The sequence below is a fragment of the Staurois parvus genome, unplaced genomic scaffold (assembly GCF_062004578.1).
Source record: "Staurois parvus isolate SC_StPar_1 unplaced genomic scaffold, SC_StPar_1.0 ptg000021l, whole genome shotgun sequence".
NCBI lineage: Eukaryota > Metazoa > Chordata > Amphibia > Anura > Ranidae > Staurois > Staurois parvus.
Genome location: NW_028317817.1, coordinates 350,235 through 370,460, shown reverse-complemented (window position 1 = coordinate 370,460; position 20,226 = coordinate 350,235). Strand labels below are relative to the sequence as shown.

Genomic DNA, 20,226 nt, shown 5'->3' with positions numbered 1-20,226 from the left:
AATCCAATGATTTCGATGTCCCAATACTTTTGGAAATATAATGTATATATATTTCTTAAATACATATGTACACATACATTGATATAGAGGTATATGGTAAACTTTAGGCTTTCCACTTCCATTAATCTGTGTTAACAGTGCAGCAGAATCCATGGGTGAGTGCTATGGGCGTTATATCGCGTTGTGTTGGAAAAAAAAATAGTGTCAGTAAACTTTTACTTATATTCTATTGTGTTGACAGCCTGTTCAAAAAGAATGTGCATTAATGAACTGCAACAATGTGGATGGGACCAGAAGGGTACTATGATTTTCTAAAGTAGCATTTTGAATACTATAGACACAACACAACACAGTTTTAAGAGATAAGAGTGAGGAGTACATTGTGTTTAGGATATAGAAGGTTGTGTGTTTCATCCTTTTGAATGCTAGAATTAAATTCATATATGATTCCTGAAGGCTAAAGCATAAAACCTGCAGAAAAATTACTTCTGTGCCAACTGTCTTCCCATTGCTTCTCTAGGACATGTTTATTGTGCCACTGATAGCAGTTCGCTTGCATTGGTGTTTTACTTTTCTGCATTGTGTATTGTGGCTGGATGTGAAGAACAGAATTTTAGTGAATGTGCCACCAATTAGGAATTGCTAAATGGCTGTTCTGTTTCTGGTGTTCTCCTAATGAAATGCATTTCCTGGAATAGCACTGTTGTGCCAGAAGTCCTTGGATCTTAATATTCCCATATACCTTGCAAATTAGCAATCTGCTGGTGTGCAGATCTGAACTTCAAGGACAGCTTTGAGATCAAAATGATGAATCTATTTAGCTACACAAAGCCTTTAATATCTGGCTCCACAAGAACAGCAAAATGTTTGCAGCTTTGATTTAGTACATTTTTATGCCATCAGTTTGCACCCTAGTGTTTTAATTATTAAGAAGAAAACATAAACATCCAGAAACTTTCTGTTGCAGCGCAGTAATTCAGTTTGATGTTCGGTAATTAAAGCAGTATTAACCCAAAAAAAATGCAGCTTACCAGTCCCTGAATGTGGTGGTTGAATTTGTTTTTTTTTCAGGCTTTTTCTTTCTTTTATGATAGCAGACTAAGCAGCAAAGCGTCCCTGAAGCCTCCATAGAAGTCTGCGACAAAGCTTGCTTGCAGCACCTGCAGCTTTTGAGAGGCTTTTATTCAGTTTTAGTTTTGCTTTGTTTTGGAGGTATTGCAGGCATGAGATATCCCAAGATGCACTGAGAATCCAAAAAGTGTACCTTTCCATCCACATTTAAAGCTAATAGAGCCACTTTGGACTTTTAACTTCAAAATATGTGTACTAATGAGGAAAGTAATATATTGGAAATAAATGCAATATTTATATATATTATATCAAAGGCTTTTCTGTCTCATTTTTCACTGAATAACAGGTTATGCTTTCAGGAACAACATAAAATATATTTCTAGTTCATACACTATACTGTTAAAGTTTTGTGGACACCTGACATAATACCTAGATGAACTTTTAAGACATCCCTCTCCTGGTTTATCAATGTCCAGCTAACTAGTGGAACATACCTTTTTTTTTTTTTTTCCAACAAGTTTAATTCATTATGTCACTATGCTATCTGTCTTTTTTTACAGGAAAACAAAGACATCCAATTGCAAATCATAGGCATGTTGCCACTGAGCCTTTCCAACCACTGTCTCCCCCAACCCCCCCCCCCTCCTCTTTGTGGTTTGTGGCTATAACAGCCTCCATTCTTCCAGGCAGGCTTTTTTTTTAGTTTTTCTGATATTGTACAGCTGGCTCTCAGACATCATCAGCAGTCACTTCCGGTTCATGTGTATGTATTCTGGGAGTGTTTGGTGCAGATGTCACATTTGGTGTGCAGCTTGGAGCAGCAGGAAGGTAAACGGGGTCCGGACCAGAGCAGAACAGACGGCACACATGGTGTGCAACATGGTAACGCTATAGCAAAAGGTGAGCAGGGACTGGAGAGAGAGGACTGAGCCGCAGAGGATCAGTAGAGCTGGGGGACTGGAGCAGAAGAAACTAGCATTGTCACATGGGCTGCACAGAGTGGAGCAATATAGCAGGAGGTGAGAGGGGACCAGAGAGAGGAGGAACAGCAAACCAGAGAATCAGCAGAGCTGGGGGTTACTACTGAGTGGGGGATCAGCAGAGCTGGGGGTTACTACTGAGTGGGGGATCAGCAGAGCTGGGGGTTACTACTGAGTGGGGGATCAGCAGAGCTGGGGGTTACTACTGAGTAGGGGATCAGCAAAGCTGGAGGTTACTACTAAGTGGGGGATCAGTAGAGCTGGGGGTTACTACTGAGCGAGGCATCAGTAGCGCTGGGAGTACTACTGAGCAGGCGATCTGCTGAACAAGGGTACTAGTAAGCTGGGAATTTGCTGAATGAGGGTACCAATGAGCTGGGGATCTGCTGAGCAGAGGTACTAATGAGCTGTGGTCTGCTGAACAGAGGTACTAATGAGCTGGGGATCTGCTGAACAGAGGTACTAATGAGCTGGAGATCTGCTGATTGGGATACTATTGAACTGGGGTTCTACTGGGCCCTTTTAACATAAATAGAAAATAAACACACACACATAGGGCATTTGCCAAGCTTCATTAAAGCTTCAAAAAATGATTGAATCATCACTGAAGCATCATTGAAGCATCGAATACACATCAAAAAAACATATTGAAGCGGTAGGTGCTTTAATGTGTGTTGAAGTTGAAGCAAGTGTAAATGAGCCTTAGGCAGGAGGTGCATTTCTGGTCCGATCACTAAGTAAAAATATGACAAAACCCTAACAAAAGTTAAAGAGAAAATAAAGGGAAATACAAATTTTGGAGTTTTCACTGCAAAAGTAATAGGAAATCTTCCATCGGGCACACTAGTTTCTGTGATTACTGTCCAAGAGAGTACTTTCCTTCTCCTACTAAAGCTGCCAATACGTAGACCAAATTTTGACCCATGAGTGGTTCTGTTGGTACTGACTATCCTGACAAAAGTCGATTTTTAGATCAGTTTTTTTTTCAGAGGAGCCTGGTGAAACATCTTTGTTGAAGCAGTGTCTGCATCCAACCTGCAGCTATCAGAGTACAGTCATGACCACTGCAGATTTGTCCATCCATTCTGTTTAGCGTGGATGGGGAAGTTGAGTGATTTTTCTTATTAAGCTCTGACATGCATGGCCAGGTTTACTGTTGTGCTGTGAGAAATGAAGTGAAGAAAATGTTGAGTTGTATCCATGGCGATACACATGTTACATATTGCTGTTCACACTAGGGTGAGTGCAATAATCCTAGCACATGCTTTAAAGCGTCACCTATAGAAAATATAGGGTGCTGACGTTTGTCACCATTTCATAGGCTCACACAAATTTAGGTTTGGCATGTTGGGTATCTGTTTACTCCACACAACCCTGTCTTTCACAGTGGGGAAAATAATTATTTGATCCCCTGCAGATTTTGCAAGTTTTCCCACTTACAAATAAATGAAGGGTCTATAAATTTGTATCACAGGTGTATTTTAAATGATCGAGACAGAATATCAACTGAAAATCCAGAAAAAAACATGATAAAAATGTTATAAATTGAGTTGCAGTTCAGTGAGTACAATAAGTATTTGATCGCCAAGCAAACTATGAATTAGTACTTGTTGTAGAAACCCTTGTTGGCAAGCACAGAGATAAGACATTTCTTGTAGTTGGTTACCAAGTTTGCGCACATCTCAGGAGGGATTTTATTCCACTCTTCTTACAGATCATTTCTAAATCCTTAAGGTTTCTTGGCTGTCACTTGGCAACTCCATGACCTTAATGACCTTAACTCCCTCCGTACATTTTCTATAGGATTAGGGTCTGGAGACTGGATAGGCTACTCCAAGACTTTACTGTGCTTCTTCTTGAGCCACTCCTTTGTTGCTTTGGCGGTATGTTTTGGGTCATTATCATGCTGGAAGACCCATCCACAACCCATCTTCAGTGTTCTGGCTGAGGGAAAAAGGTTCTCATCCATGATTTTGCAATACATGGCCCCGTCCATTGACCCCTCAATGCGGCAAAGTCAGCCTGTACCTTTAGCAGAAAATCAGCCCTAAAGCATAATGTTTCCACCTCCGTGCTTGACTAAGAATTGGTGTTCTTAGGGTCATAGTCAGCATTTTTCTTCCTCCAAACATAGCGAGTTGAGTTAATGCCAAAGAGCTCAATTTTGGTCTCATCTGACCACAGCTCTTTCTCTCAATCATTCTCTGAATCATTTAGATGTTCATTGGCAAACTTTAGACCTTGAGGGTGCTGCAGGATTTCAATCCATGGCAGAGTACTGTTACCAGTGGTTTCTTTGAATGTAGTCCCAACTGCCTGGAGATCATTCACAAACTCCACCCGTGTAGTTCTGGGCTGATCGCTCACTTTTGTCATGATCATCCTTATTCCATGGTTAATTTGTATTTCTTCCATGTGTGAATAATCGCTCCAACAGTTGTCTCCTTCTCACCAAGCTTGTTGCTGATGGTCTTGTAGCCCATTCCAGCCAGCCGTGCTGGTCTACAACCTTGTCCCTGATGTCCTTTGAAATCTCTTTGGTCTTGTCCATGGTGGTGAAGTTTGAATGGAAGAAAGAGATACTGTGGACAGGTGTCTTTTATACACATAACGAGTTATACGTAGTTACGACAGTATGTTAAAAATAAATAAATGTTTTTTTTTTTCTTTACAATTTGTTTTACATACTGTCATCAGAGTTGTTCAGTGTCACTAGTTACGCTGTACTACTCTGGAGGGGGCGGAATGATCAGGGGTTGCTTTTTACTGTGATAATCACTATAACAGCAATCATTTTAGGTGTCATGAATGGCTTTCATTCATGACTCGTTTACTATTGTGATGCTGTGATTGGCTCACAGCTATCACACAGTACAGGTTGCTGTGATTGGTTCACATACCATGTGATCACTGGTGGCCAATCACAGATCACACACAGTAGTAAACAATGATGTTGTGAATAGATTCCATTCATGACCATTGTTTACCATGTGACGTGATCACACGGCGATCATGTGGAACCTGGCCCACTCACAGTAGCCCGATTCCATGTCTAGTGGACAAAGTGGTTGCAGTGCTGGCTGCTGCATGCCCATGGGAGGTGCACAGTGCAAATGAGCACCATGACTTAGGGATATGACATGGTGCCTGGGGGAACCACCAGCCAGCAGCCAATGTACTGTTGTGGTCAGCAAGTTGTACATTTAGAGTTCTGTTTAATCCCCCATGTGCACACTGGCAGCAAGAAGACTTATGCTTGGGCATCTCCAGTAGGTGTGTTCCAGTTTCACCAGATTACACACAGAAGCAAAAACAGGTGGACTGATGCATGCAGTACAGCCCTGTCTAGATTAAAAGCAGATATAACTCAGCAGAAATGCTGTGCTCCCCATATGAATCTCAAGGTTTCAATTTCAGTTTTAACTTGGAGTATACACTACTGTGTAAACGTTTTAGACAGGTGTGAAAAAATGCTGTAAAATAAGAATGCCTGCAGAAATAGAAGTTTTAATAGTTTAGTTTATTTTATCAAGTAACAAAATGGAGTAAAGTAAATGAACAGAAGGGAAATCCAAATCAAACCAATATTTGGTGTGACCACCCTTTGCCTTCAAAACAGCATCAATTCTTCTAGGTACACTTGCATAGAGCTTTTGAGGGAGATCGACAGGAAGGTTGTTCCAGACATCTTGGAGAACTAGCCACATAATCTATCGATGTAGGCTCCCTCAAATTCTGTCTTTTCATATAATCTCAGGCAGGCTGCATGTTTGGGGTTGTTGTACTGCGACAGAATAAATCTTGGGTCAGTCACATGCCTCCCTGATGGTATGGCATGATTGAAAAGTATCTTCCTGTATTTCTCAGCATTGAGGACACCATTGATCCTGACCAAATCCCCAACTCCATTTGTAGAAATGCAGCCCCAGACTTGCAAGGAACCTCCACCATGCTTCACTGTTGCCTACAGAAACTCCATATTTTACCGCTCTCCAGCCCTTCAGTGAAAAAACTGCCTCCTGCTACAGCCAAACATTTAAGTTTTTGACTTGTCAATCTAGAGCACCTGCTGCCTTTTTTCTGCACCCCAATTCCTATGTTTTTGAACATAATTGAGTGCTTAGCTTTGTTTCCACATTGAAGGTGTGATTTTTTTTTTTGGCCGCAATTCTTCACTACTTCTGACCAGACTTCTCCGGACAGTAGATGGGTGTACCTGGGTCCCACTGGTTTCCTGTATTTTTATGCTGTTGACACTGCTGCACACCTGATGTTGAAGGGAAGTAAGCATGATGTGCCTTTCATCTGCTGCATTGTTTCCTTGGCAAACCACTGTGTCTATGGTCCTCAACATTGCCCATTTGTGCTTCTTGAAAAGAGCATCAACAGCACATCTTAAAACCCCAGTCCGCTTTGAAATCTTTGCCTGGGAGAGACCTTGCTGGTGCAGTATAACTACCTTATTTTTTGTTGCTGTGCTCAGTCTTAATATCTCTTCCATATCCTCACCTTAGTAGCCGAGTTTGGCTGTTCCTCGTCCAGTTTCAGGCCTCTTACACAGTTTTTCTGTTTCACCAAATGACTGTGTTTCAGCCTACATATCAAATTGGTGATCATTAGCACCTGCTTTGTGTAATTAGTTGATCATACACCTGACTCTGATCCTACAAAATCCCTTACTTTTTGCAAGTGTACAAAGTGTGCAAGTGTAAGAATTTATTCTGGTTTGAAGCCAAATGGTAGTCACATCAAATATTAATTTGATTTAGATTTTTCTTTTGTTCACTCACTTTGCATTTTGTAAATTTGATAAAAATAAACAATTAACATACTATATATTTCTGAAAGAATTCTTACTTTACAGCCTTTCTTTACACCTGCCTAAAACTTTTGCACAGTACTGTACCTTTTAATACAGTATTGGTTTAATGTGCCTCAATCAAGTGTACTTCAGGGATTCATTTTTGTATGCATGTTGATAGCAGAAGAAGCAAGCTGAATTAACTACAATCTCCCTAATGGATGCTTGTTTTGTGAATAATAAAACAAAATCTACAATGAAGTGCATAAAAGCTGGATTGTTAAAACTAATGGCCCATTGACAATCTGCCAGCTCTATATGAAGATGGTTCATGATTTATTGTAGAGAGGTTATAAAAATACCCAGGACCCTGCTGAGATATATTAAATCTTGATATTAACGTTGTTGTCAAAACACCTATACAGCTTTGTAAATGATTATTTCCTTTTTGTTTTTCTTTATTTGCCCCCCTTTTTCTGTTAAAGGGTTTCTTTACCTATAACTGCACCTGCACCCCTCTTGAACATTTTGCTTGGATAAGAGAATGGCTCCCTTCTAAAAAGGACTCTTCTTCTATATGCTTCTTTGAAGTGCCACCATCTTTTGGTTTCTATTTCCTCCACATAGAAGTGGAGCAAGCAAACATTATAATAACTCCTGTCTGTGTGCATGCTTTTTTAGGATAAAGCTGATTTTTCTACAGTAACGAAAGATTGTGACAGCTTTCTAAGGTAGACTATAGGCAGGACAGATTACTCCCCAAAGGCATTGGACAGGGAGACGTATGTCCACCCTTATTTTCACCAGGACCTGGCACTGTACTCATGTGACTTGCCTGACAAACTGGATCTGGTGCACCAAAGAACTGGGATTCCGTACCAGATTCCTGTATATCTAAATCCAAAGAATTACACTGGGGGTGCAGGCATGGGAAGAGCCTGTGCTGGCTCAATATATATGGTATGTAGAAAAGAGAAAGAACTGAATAACCCACACCATCACAACCCAACAGTCACTAAAGTAAAAGCAGCCTCAGCCCTGGCTCTGTTGAGGCCACACCACTCACGCATTTTGCCCAAGCTTAGTCATGGAGATACCTGAGGAACTGAAGCTGGATACACATGATTCTCTTCTTCCTTCCCTTTTTTTAATGTAAGGTGTAGAGGCAGGTAGTTGTAAAATCTATATTGAAGATGATTACTTCTTGCCTTGAATGTGATTGTTTTACCTACAAGGTGTACTCATTAACAGCCTGAGTACCATAATTGACCCTTTTATTAACAGCCACGTTAGTTGATGTATCTACTTCTGAAGTAAAATATGCTATAAGCATGACAATGGATATAAAGCTGAACTCCAGGAATGGTCTGTATGGTATACTTACATTGGTCCAGCTTGCACCATGTAAGCATATCTCAAACCTGATGGGCTACTGCGGAAGCTAAGAATCACTATAGTGGTGTTGGTGCTGCTACAGTGATGACCATGATCCCGGTATTGCTGAAATTCTTTGCAAGCAACTTCCCCTCTGCACATGAACACTGTAGGGGACTTGCCCAGCACAGCACATTTTTTTTTCAATGAAAGCAAGTAATTCTCTAATTGGAGGAGGTGGAGATTGTGACATCATATCCCCTCCTTTCCACTTTTTTCAATCAGAGAACTCCTCATATCAATTGAACAAATGCAAGGCATTCTATACATAGTGGCAGTGCCGAGCAAGCAAAACCTCTAAGGTCAATGTGCAGAAAAGATGTTCCCAAAGAACTAATACAGGACCAGAAACATTGTAGCTAGCACTGTAGTAATGCTGCCACTACTGCATTGATTTTCAACTTCACAGATGGCAAATCAGGTATGAGGTATGCATGCATACATTGTGCCCAGCTGACAGTATGCAATGTAGATAATTCCTCAAGTTCATCTTTAAATTACATGCATCCTGACAACTGAAATATGGCTCAAGTGAAAACTATCATTAATTCTTCAGCTGTAACAAATGCATTTTATAACTCATGACTGTCCCTCGTTTAGAATGCCAGTGGGCTTAGGAGCCTGCAAAGCATTGAACTCATGATCAGCAGATTGTGGGTGCAATGTCAGGCACCTGCAGACTGTCAGTCTGACCATACGTCATACGGGCAGGCTGTTACTGAATTGCAGGAAGACTCAATGAGCTACTAGAGCGCTCACCGGTGCTCTCGTAGTTCATTGAGAACTGGAAGCCATCAGCCACAATGGTTGACGGTATTTGCAGTTGTAGAACTGTGAATGAAAGACACAGCAGTGTGGACGGAGCCCCGCATGGTCGCGCTATATTCAAATCGTGACAGCAGGAGCAGGGAGAAGATCTCTGTCATAACGAGGGTGCAGGGGCTGCTGATTTAGTAACATGTTACACCTTGAATATGAAATTATATCCTTTAGCACACTCTGTGTCAATGGCTGGTTTTGTATCAAAAAATTATAGCCTGCAAATCAAGAGACATTCTATTATCTGATTTTTTTTCACGATGTTAGTCATTAGAGTCTTGGTGAACTACAGTAACTATGGCACATTTTGTATGAGAAATTGGAAACTGCTGTGTAAAAGAAAGAAAGATATATTCATTATTTCTTTCAAGTAAGTTATATATTTATAGCAGTTCACTATAATTGAAGTTCAGTCAGAATTGAATTTCTTACAGATAGTAGAACCATGCCAACATCTTTTTTTTGTATTGTAAGTTTAGTTTTACATTTGGGGTTTAGAGACATTTCTAACAAATACTCGCATATTATTGAATTCTTCATGATGTACTGTCAATGGCTGACTGAACTTGGAGAGTTAGAGATTTATCCCTTCTGGGCGGCCCTGACAGAAGTATGTAATAAAACATTTTTTCTTGGAACATAGCCTTTGATCATACATATACCTCTGGTAGCTCCTGAATAAGTGTTCACAAGTCTATGAAATACATAGAGAAGAGAATTCCAACTCCATTCACCACCCAAACATCCACAATATGTAATATGTCATTTTTTTATAGTAAATACAGTAATATAAGCTCTAAAGTTTAAGTGATGTGGCTGAAGTCGATTTGGAGAGTTGTAGAGGTGTTGGAGGTTGTTTCCTCCATTTGTAGAGTTGTTACTAAATAGATGTGTGGGGGTTGATTTACTATTATTATTATTATTATTATTATTATACAGTATTTATAAAGTGCCAATAGTTCGCTCAGCGCTGTACATTACAAAGGGGGACAGAACATGTGACAGAACAATACCAATACAATGCAAAACATGAGGGGATTGAGGGCCCTCTTCTTTCGAGCTTACAATCTACTAAAGGCAAATGTACTGTGCACTTTGCAAGTGCAATTGCACCAGAGCTCAGTAAATGAGGTGAAGCTTCACTTTGCAAAAAATACCCAATCACAGTCAAGAAAAATAAAAATGAAAAAAAAAAACAATTTTGCTTACACATGATTGGATGATGGAAGTCAGCAGAGCCTCCCCTCATTTATTAAGCTCTGGAGCAACTGCACTTGCAAAGTACACTTTCTGTTTGCCTTTACTAAATCACCCACAATATCTTTTAAGAATTCTGCCATTTTAATTATAGAAATACATACAATGTTTAACAGTGAAAATAATCACTGGTTTCCATAAACATATAGAAAGTTGGTACCAGTAAAGTCAGAAATTTCCTCTGTGTTTTATATATGTTTGGGATGTAGGTACCTAGAAATTGTGCTGATAGACAGCCCACCCACTATTGATTTATAATATATGGAGATGGCAGCTTGAAGTGTATTTCCACTTTTAATGTCAAACTTGAGAAAACCCTACTTTGTTTGTTATGTGTTCATGTTTTACACAGCATACTTAAAAATAATAAAACCTATATTTTATATATAAAGATTATATATATATAGAGAGAGAGAGAGAGAGAACTGTAAGGTATTCTGAACAATTTCAAAGCGGGGATAGACTGATATAACGTACATTACCATACAGTGCCCCAATGGACTTTGAGCCCTTTTTTAACATTACATAGAAGGAAAAGATCGGTAGAATATTTAAGCACGTAAAAAGCTGTAACAATGTAAGCAGTGGATTTTAAAAAAATATTCTATGTGAATGAGAATATGCAACAAATATAAAATAGGTGCCACCCCAATTTGGTGGCAAAAGTGGAAAATCGCCTTAATTAATGTCTTTTGGATACTGAAACACTGGGAATGATGGTGTACTTTTATAGATACATTTACATGTATTTGTTATATGGTATAACAAACTCTATCTTGTAAAAAACTTATTCCCAGAACAAAACATTTTAAAGTAGAATGCCTGTGCAGTGGGGCTGTGCCCACACTGCATGGGTTAACTGCTAGTTACGCTGTAGGGGAGAGAACAGCAGAGATATACTCACCTGACCCACCAATCCTCCCCATACAAGATTGGTCCCTTCGACTTCTACGCCCCCCTCCCCCAGCGGTCTTGTAAATGGACTGTTCTTGACGTCAGCATGCTCCACAGCCAGGAACTGTCCACCGCTGGACCGTGGGGAAGCGCAGTTTTCCGGAGAATTGTTGGGTTAAGTGAGTATGACCTTTATCTATTTTTGACCAGAGTTCTGCTTTAAGTTATAACTTCAAGTGTAACTGAACCAAAAAAGTAAATTATTGTTAAATGCACAAACATGCAAATGTGGATAAAATTATATTTTATTATTTTTAAAGTTTGTAAATCATTGTGCTGTGCATAGCACTGTGGCTTTCTGATCTACTTTCGTGTAGTAGTGTAATCCACGGATGCTCTTCCTGAACCTGTGACATACCCAACTCTCATATCACATACTCCCTAAACAGGCAGCCCCCTAGGCTGTGCAGTGAATAGGTAAAGTGTGGAGGGTAGCTGTATGTGGAATCCTGCTTTGCCTCTGCATGTAAACTTGTAGGCATCAGCAGGAGCTTTCACTTGTGGAATTGAGCTTCAACTCTGACTGTCCCAGACATCAGGCAGCCAGCTTTCTCCTGGCCTTCTTTGTAGTCATGCCAGGAATGTGGACCAGACTTTGAGATGCAGTAACAGCAGATATGTATACAGAGCAAGAATTCAAACATATCTATATTACCTGTAGTAAAGGATCAAATCTGTATCAATCATTTTTTGCCCTGTTTAGAAAATTTTGACAACCATGTTTTGTCCTTCCCTATTGTTTCGGTACATGAGGCTGACTTTTTACAGCAGGTCAGGAATATTAGGAATTGGCAGTTTAATCTTTTTCTTATTTTTGCAGCACGCACTATTAGCTCTGAAGTGTATCTTGGCCTTTGTGATTCCTGACCAGCCATACGACATCCGGATAAAATTGGCCCGGCTGGAATTTGAGTCCATGGAAGCTCTTAAAGAGAAACAGGTAAGGGAAAACAAATCACACAAAATGAAAGGCAGACTAAAGTATCATGAAAACAAGATGGATTCTGAATCTTTGATAGTTTCAAGCCTTGTCCAGTTCTAAAATATCCAGCTCTTTACTGTAGCACAAGCACACACTTTTCTAACCCACTAAGATCAAACAATCAGGACTGGCTTATCAAAATAGGGACAGCTGGGAAATTATCTTTTAGACAAAAGGTGAATCAGGTTATCAGCTCACTGGGTCATTCAGGGTAATTATTAATGAGATTTACAAAATAGCCACTTCCATTGAAAAGTTAGCTTTCTTGGCTCTGCAACATGTTTAAATCTAGAGCCATTTGCTAGATTCTGTGGAATTGATAGAATAGAAGCTCATTGGAGGGGTGGAGATAAAATAAAAGCAATCTCCCAAAATGAAACATTTTGGATATATGAGCTTCATACTGTAAGACCAAATGGTTTAAATGTAGATTTAGATTTGAACTGTTTTATTTCAAATTTTTAATGAATGGAGCAGGGTATGGAAGTGATTCTTTTTATTTAGTTTTATAATATTATATAATATATATAATATTTTATTGGTTTTAGGAGATATATTATAGAATATTTATTTTATTTATTATATTGTAAAATAATTATGTTCATGTCCTTTTATGGTCACATAATGGAGAGTATATTAGGTAGGGTGATCATAATATTGGATTTTGGGTATTTTTCTATATATATAATTTTTCTATATATATATTATTTGAGGTTTTTATTATAATCTAATAAATTTTTTAATAATATCGAAGAGTGTATTTAATGGATAAATTAGTATCAGTATCATATGGGATATTTTAGATCCATGTAGATTTATTAATGTCATTGTTGTGTTTTTTTAATTATTAATTTTTTTTAGACATAGGGAGATCTATGATTGTCATATTTTGCATTACTTAATGAAGTATTTTAATATTTTGTTGATAATTCCCTCTAGGATATAGAGATGATTAATAGGAGTATAGGTAATCTATATAATTTATGTTTCTAGCACCCTCTATGGGAGGCTTAGGTAGATGACATAGGCTCACGCTGTATGGTATATACAGTGGCGACTTGAGGGTCATCTTATTCTAAGTCCTTGAATCATTTAGTGAAGTGTATACCTGTTCCACTATGGAGGGAAATCGATATGGAAGCCGCCGTGTTGCTATACCTCTGCTATTAAGTACCGTATGCTACTGGCATTACTCCCTGCTCTAACGTGGCGGCTTTGGTCTCGGCGCCATGTTGAGGAGGAGTATAAGTAGAACCTTCCTGTCTGACGACCGCATCCCTTATGACTAAGTCTGATGACGAAACGCGTCAAGGGAAATGACGTCAGACACACACAGAGCCGGAAGTGACAGAGATGCCATCTTGGTTACTGCCAAATCCTTTCAAACACTCGTGGATGATACCAGGACTTCCCAGAGGTTTGAAATATTTGTGAAATGGCGTTTTTAAAGATTGTAACAATGTAAGCACATTAGTAAAGTATGGTTTAATGGTGTATTGCGGTATTACACTATATTTTGTTCCATATATGTTGTGCATCGGTGGAGCTTGGTATTAGAAGGAGTAAGGAGTAAGGAGTACACAGGCTTGCTTTACCCAGGTGACACCAGGGAGATTTATCCATAAGGCTGTGATGACATCCTAAAACGATTTCCTCGGTGGAGTGTATTCTTTAGAATTGTTTCTTATCCTGATGGTTTTATAAGGTGTGATTATGAATTCCATTTGGTAAGGGTATTCACTCCTTACACATTAGAAGTGTGCACAGTCATTGACACTTGCTGTTTGTTGCTTATTTTGCACTGGGAGTGATTCACTGGCACGGTTGACACATCCATTCACTTTTTTTTTCACGTGTGTTTTACATAGTTTTTTCATAGTGTTTTTTTATGTTTAACCGTGTATTGTTTATATTGGTTTATTAGGGATAACGCACCATGTAAATTTTCTTTTTTTGAGGTTACTTTGATCCTGGGATTCACGTGGAAGGCTGTAACACCAGGATTTTTGAATTTATCACTGTGTGACTTTATTATTTTTGAAGGACACTAGTATATGTTTATACACTGATCTGAATTGGTGACTTTTGACTTATTGTCGTTTATGGACACTTTTTGATATTTTTTATTTTTGATTAAATATTTTTTCCAGAATGTATATGGTATAGGTAGCATATGATTATTTACAGATTTATACACTTTTAGGGTGAAGGTGTAATTTATGCTAGTGGGTATACTTTGGTACTTAATTTTATTTAGGGAGATACCGTAATTTTTACACATATTTGTTAAAGTGCCCCCCCCCCAAAAAAAAAATTAAATGTCAGCAGCTACAATTACTGTAACTTTTAATTTTAGGGCACGTACCTGTCCAGGGATCCAGCAGTGTCCTCACCCAAGCTGATTCTTCAGTATTGACTAATCTTGACTAAGGGAAACTGGCAGTGAAGCCTTGCAACTTCACTGCCGGTTTCCTACTGTGCATGCGTGAAGCATACTGCATTTTGTGAATGGGTTGCAGTCCTCTGGGACCTTGGAAGTGTCCCAGAGAGCTGTGGAGGGGCGAACTTCCAGCTTAGTTCAGTGCGGCGAACTGAGCCAGAAATGGGAGCGGGTACCTGTCAAAACCAGGTACCTGCTGCCCCCCAAAAGGTACCGAATGTGGCAGCGGAGGGGGGGGGGCAGAAAAGTGGAGCTTCCACTTTTGAGTGGAACTCCGCTTTGAGGTTGGTTTAATTTGTTCATGGTATTTTTGTAATTTGTGTGGTATTGTAATATGGCACTTGAATTTGTTACTGAAAAATGTCAACATCCTCAGCTTGTGATTCATCAGAGTTGTACATTTTTAGCAATAATGTGAATAAACAGAACATATTCCATATTTTTGAAGAAATGAAAGTTGGAGGTGCAGGTGGACATTCTATACTGTTATAATTATTATTAATTATTAGGAGCCCCCATCTTCAATGGTGCTGTTCAACTCAATACAATATATATAAGTTGTCTTGGGACAAGGTCATCTGGTGCCCATGGCGAAAATGGCAAAGTGCGCCCCCCACCCCTTTTAATTTTGGAAGAGACCATGTCTTTTCATTACCAGTTTCTGCAATAAAAAAAAAAAAAACGGCATTGTTGCCAGTTTCTGCAACAATAGGTTAGCATACAGTGGCAGTGTTTATTAATTTATTGATGCTGTAGGAAAAAGGGGTTAATTAACACTGCCACTGTACACTAATGCATCAGTGACCATTGGCAGTTCATTAACCCATTCGTGCTGCACATTACTGCCCCCCACACTCGCCAAGCAGTTAACTAGTCCAGTTCACAGCTCCTCTTTAAAGCCTTTTAACTAAGTAAACTGTAAGTTAACATACCATACAGTACTTGTTTATGCTCCTCAGCCTGCTGCTTTTGTTAGGGTATTGTTTAGTTTCTCACTCACTGTTCTAATCTGACCAACATTAACACTCCCGCCTGGCACAGCACTCTCTCTGCTTGCCCAGGCCTCCGAATTACATCTTGCTTCCCCACAGATTATAAGGTCCTCCTCTCTACCAAACTGGCAAGGGTTAGGATTTTCCACTCAGCCTGTGGCTGCTTTGGAAAGAAAACAAACTGTATAACTTCGAATAGTTTTTGTTTTGATGCACCTCGAATGTATTAAGTTGGTTTAAACTGAGAGTTCCAGTGGATTTAATTATACCCCCTATTCTTCTTGCTCCCCACTGTCCTTCGCCAGCAGAGATTTCAGGATCTTGAAATAAACTCTTTTTTTCAAATTTAAGACAAAAAAACTAGTTTGCTTTAACACTCCATCTCTAACGACATATACAGTTTTGCTCAAAAATTTACATACCCTGGCAGAAATTGTGAAATTTTGGCATTGATATTGCAAATATGACTGATCATGCCAAAAAATGCTCTTTTATTGAAGGATGATGATCATATGAAGCCATTTGTTAAATAGTTGTTGGGCTCCTTTTTAAATCGTAATGATAACAGAAATCGCCCAAATGGCCATGATCAAAAGTTTACATACCCTGGAATGTTTGGCCTTGGTACAGACACACAAGGTGACACACACGGGTTAAAATTCCAATTAGAGGTTAATGTCCCACATCTGTGGCTTTTTAAATTGCAATTAGTGTCAGTGTATAAATAGTCAATGAGTTTGTTAGCTCTTATGTGGAAGCACTGACTAGGCTAGATACTGAGTCATGGGGAGCAGAAAAGGACTGTCAAAAGTCCTGCGTAACAAGGTAATGGAACTTTATAAAGATGGAAAAGGACATAAAAAGATGTCCAAAGCCTTGAATATGCCAATCAGTACTGTTACATCACCTATTAAGAAGTGGAAAGTTCGGGGATCTCTTGATACCAAGCCAAGGTCAGGTAGACCAAGAAAGATTGCAGCCATAACTGACAGAAGAATTGTCTGGGATTCAAAGAAAAACCCACAGGCAACCTCAAAAGAAAAACGGGCACCCACAGGCAACCTCAAAAGAAAAACCTTGACATGCCTAACCAGGCCTTTTTGTGTCATTGATGCAGTAAAGGCTTCTTTCTGGCACCTCGACCATGCAGCTCATTTTTGTTGAAGTGTCATCATATTGTGCTCCTTTAAAACAACCACACTGTCTTTTTCCAGAGCAGCCTGTATTTTTCTTGTGATTTACCTATGGGTTTCCCTTTGTATCCCGAACACTTCTTCTGTCAGTTATGGCTGCAATCTTTCTTGGTCTACCTGACCTTAGCTTGGTATCAAGAGATCCCCAAACTTTCCACTTCTTAATAGGTGATTTAACAGTACCGATTGGCATAGTCAAGGCTTTGGACATCTTTATATGTCCTTTTCCATCTTTATAAAGTTCCATTACCTTGTTACGCAGTTCTTTTCTGATCCCCATGGCTCAGTATCTGGCTCAGTATCTAGCCTAGTCAGTGCTTCCACATAAGAGCTAACAAACTCATTGACTATTTATACACTGACACTAAATTGCAATTTAAAAAGCCAGAGATGTGGGACATTAACCTCTAATTGGCATTTTAACCCGTGTGTGTCACCTTGTGTGTCTGTACCAAGGCAAAACATTCCAGGGTATGTAAAATTTTGATCATGGCCATTTGGGTGAATTCTGTTATCATTATGATTTAAAAAGGAGCCAAACAAATATTTGATAATAAGTGGATTCATATGATCATCATTCTTCAATAAAAGAGCATTTTTTGGCATGATCAGTCATATTTTCAATATCAAAGCCAAAATTTCACAATTTCTGCCAGGGTATGTAAACTTTTGAGCACAACTGTACTTACCTTTACTTTACTACCCGGTGATCCATTCATTACTGGAAGCTGACAGAAATACTTTATACTTCCAGGAATGGAGGAGCCTTTGACTTACTCCATGTGATAGCTCTGCAGCAATCTACGGCGTCACATGAGGAGTCCGTAGTCCTGTATAGGGTGCGACTCAAAGCTTACACAAGGCTTTCCTTTCTCTCTGTTGGCTGAACAGACCAGTTGAAGATGAATGAAAGAAGTGTATGTTGCTGGGGGTAGTCTGCATCAAAACAAAAATGTTTTGTATGGTTGTATGGTACACATCAGACATATTTTTTAAAGTAAAGCAAGGCCTTACTTTGGTATGTTCACTATTCTAGGCACAATACATTTCTTTAAAAGAAAACACATTTACATGCACGTTCCAAATTCAGGTCCAGTGCTGTGTAGCAGCTTATATAATGTAACCATATACCGTAGATACATTGGAGTAATAGTTTAATGCTGTATGGAATGCCCAGACCTGACGCCATGTACATCTTCAGCACTGCCGTCTCTTTGCAATCTGTCACATGCTTCCAGCTAAGGATAGAGATATCTGTTGTTTATATGGGGTCTCCTGACATGCAGATGATGACCTGGAAAAGGTAGACATTGAAGGATGACTTCTTCCCCTCCTATAAAATATGTGGTTGCATTACAAAAATTGCTAGTGTAGGAAAGGGTGTAAGAATTTACAGATGTACATAATGGTACTGTTGTTCTTTACAACTCCACTGGTTTTTATTCTAAAATATACAATAAATGTCCAAAAAATATATTCTAATTGTATCAACAGAATCTTGCGATTTCACTAAAATGACCACTGTTTCATTCTAACTTTTGTTGTGATTTTCCAGCAATTAAAGCTGTCTCATGAATCACTCACTGAAAGCACTTCGGAGAAAGACAACCTGTTTGTGGATGGAAACTAGAGAAGCAAGAAGATAAAAGAAACTATTTAACTGTGCAATGCAATACCTGTCCACTACTGCCTACACCAAAGAGCCATTGGCTTTGCTGGATGAAGCAATTTAATGTATCACCTCTACATGTATTCTCGTCTATCTCTGTAATGTAAACGGTTGTATGCATGGTGTAGGGGATGTCTGCTGTACTTTCCTTTGGTTATTACTTTGATTGTGTATAGGAAGTGTATTGGACTCTTAAATAACTGGTGGAGAATCAGGGGACTTGTAATCCAGTTAATGCTGGAGTGCAGAAGTGCAATACAGGTACTTAGTTTTATATGCAAGGTGGTTGTTTACTTGTCCTTAATATTTTATACATCATTCAGGTTTACAAATAGATCCTCAGCTGCTTTATTCTTACAGAGGTATTTAATCGTAAATGCACTATACCCTTTTGCTTACTTTAGTGTCCTTTCACATGAGCATTATCCGTGTTTTTGCTAAGAAAAAAAATAATGTATACAGATTGTTTACAACAGTTTGCACTTCAGTTCAGTTCATTTTACATCAGTTTTTATCATCTATCAAAAAAAGACAATATCGTGGTGCCTGTATAACCAGACTAAAATAAAACTATAAATTCTACCAAAGGCAGCAGTTGTGAGAGCTGTTCCTATTAAGTGAATAAGCACTCCAAATAACAAAACCACAAATAGACAGGCGCTTGCTCAATAAAATACAACATGTAAATATGTGTCATATAACATAACAGATGAAATACAAATATGTATAAAGTGCTCTCCCAACACCATGTGTAATAGTAAACCTAATACAGGGTATGGTATAGTCCAAAACTTGTAAATGAATGAGGGTCCCATAGGAGGATGTCACATTGATCCAATAGGTTCTTCTCCACCACTTGTGAGTAATAAATGAATTTCCCACTCACCAGAAGGTGTTGACCTCCACTCTGGATGGTCAAATAATCAAGTGACATATGGATTCCCAACTGTAGGCTTGCATAAGATGGATCTCCAGGCTCCCCTTCTTATAGTAGCTCTCATGTAAAAACAAATTTCCATAAAATTGCTCTAAATGTAGTATTTATTGAGAACCATGGTTCATAAATTAAATAAAAATACACTCACATAATATGGTGGTTGTACCCCAACACCAGTCTGTGTAGCCAATATGGGAACAACATATCTCCCTGTGTAAATCCGGCATGCATTCCAAGTCTTGTGTTAGTGGGCCAGATGTGACATTATGTAGGACCAGAAAGTGACGGGATCATGCTTCTACGTACGTTTCACCTGGCAGCGCCTTCGGGAAGGACTCATTCATTTACAAGTTTTGGACTATACCATGCCCTGTATTAGGTTTACTGTTACACATGGTGTTGGGAGAGCACTTTATAGATATTTGTATTTCAACTCTTATGCTATATGACACATATTTACATGTTGTATTTTATTGATCAGTTTGCATTTGTTTTTGTATCTGTTTCCTTTAGCTTTTACAGAAAGCAATCGTAGCCAACCAAGGTATAAACAAAAATGTTTCCGCTCTAAAAATGGGCATAAACAGATGACATCTGAATACATCCGTTTGGCCCTGTCTAAGTGGAAAAGGATGCAGCCTTGTTCCATTAAAAAAAAACAACAAGAATGTAGGCTGATGTAAACGGATGATCATCT

The 20,226-nt window shown here is 39.0% G+C and overlaps 1 protein-coding gene across 1 annotated transcript in view; it reads left to right on the top strand.

Moving 5' to 3' along the window:
* ANO10 (anoctamin 10) overlaps positions 1-19,183 on the top strand; it is a 156,393-nt gene extending 137,210 nt beyond the window's left edge. The window contains exons 12-13 of the mRNA XM_089690671.1: positions 12,137-12,256; positions 18,479-19,183. Of these exons, the coding sequence (XP_089546797.1) occupies positions 12,137-12,256; positions 18,479-18,553 (195 nt within the window). The 3' untranslated portion in view covers positions 18,554-19,183. The remainder of the gene's footprint in view (positions 1-12,136; positions 12,257-18,478) is intronic.
* Positions 19,184-20,226: the final 1,043 nt, after the last annotated feature.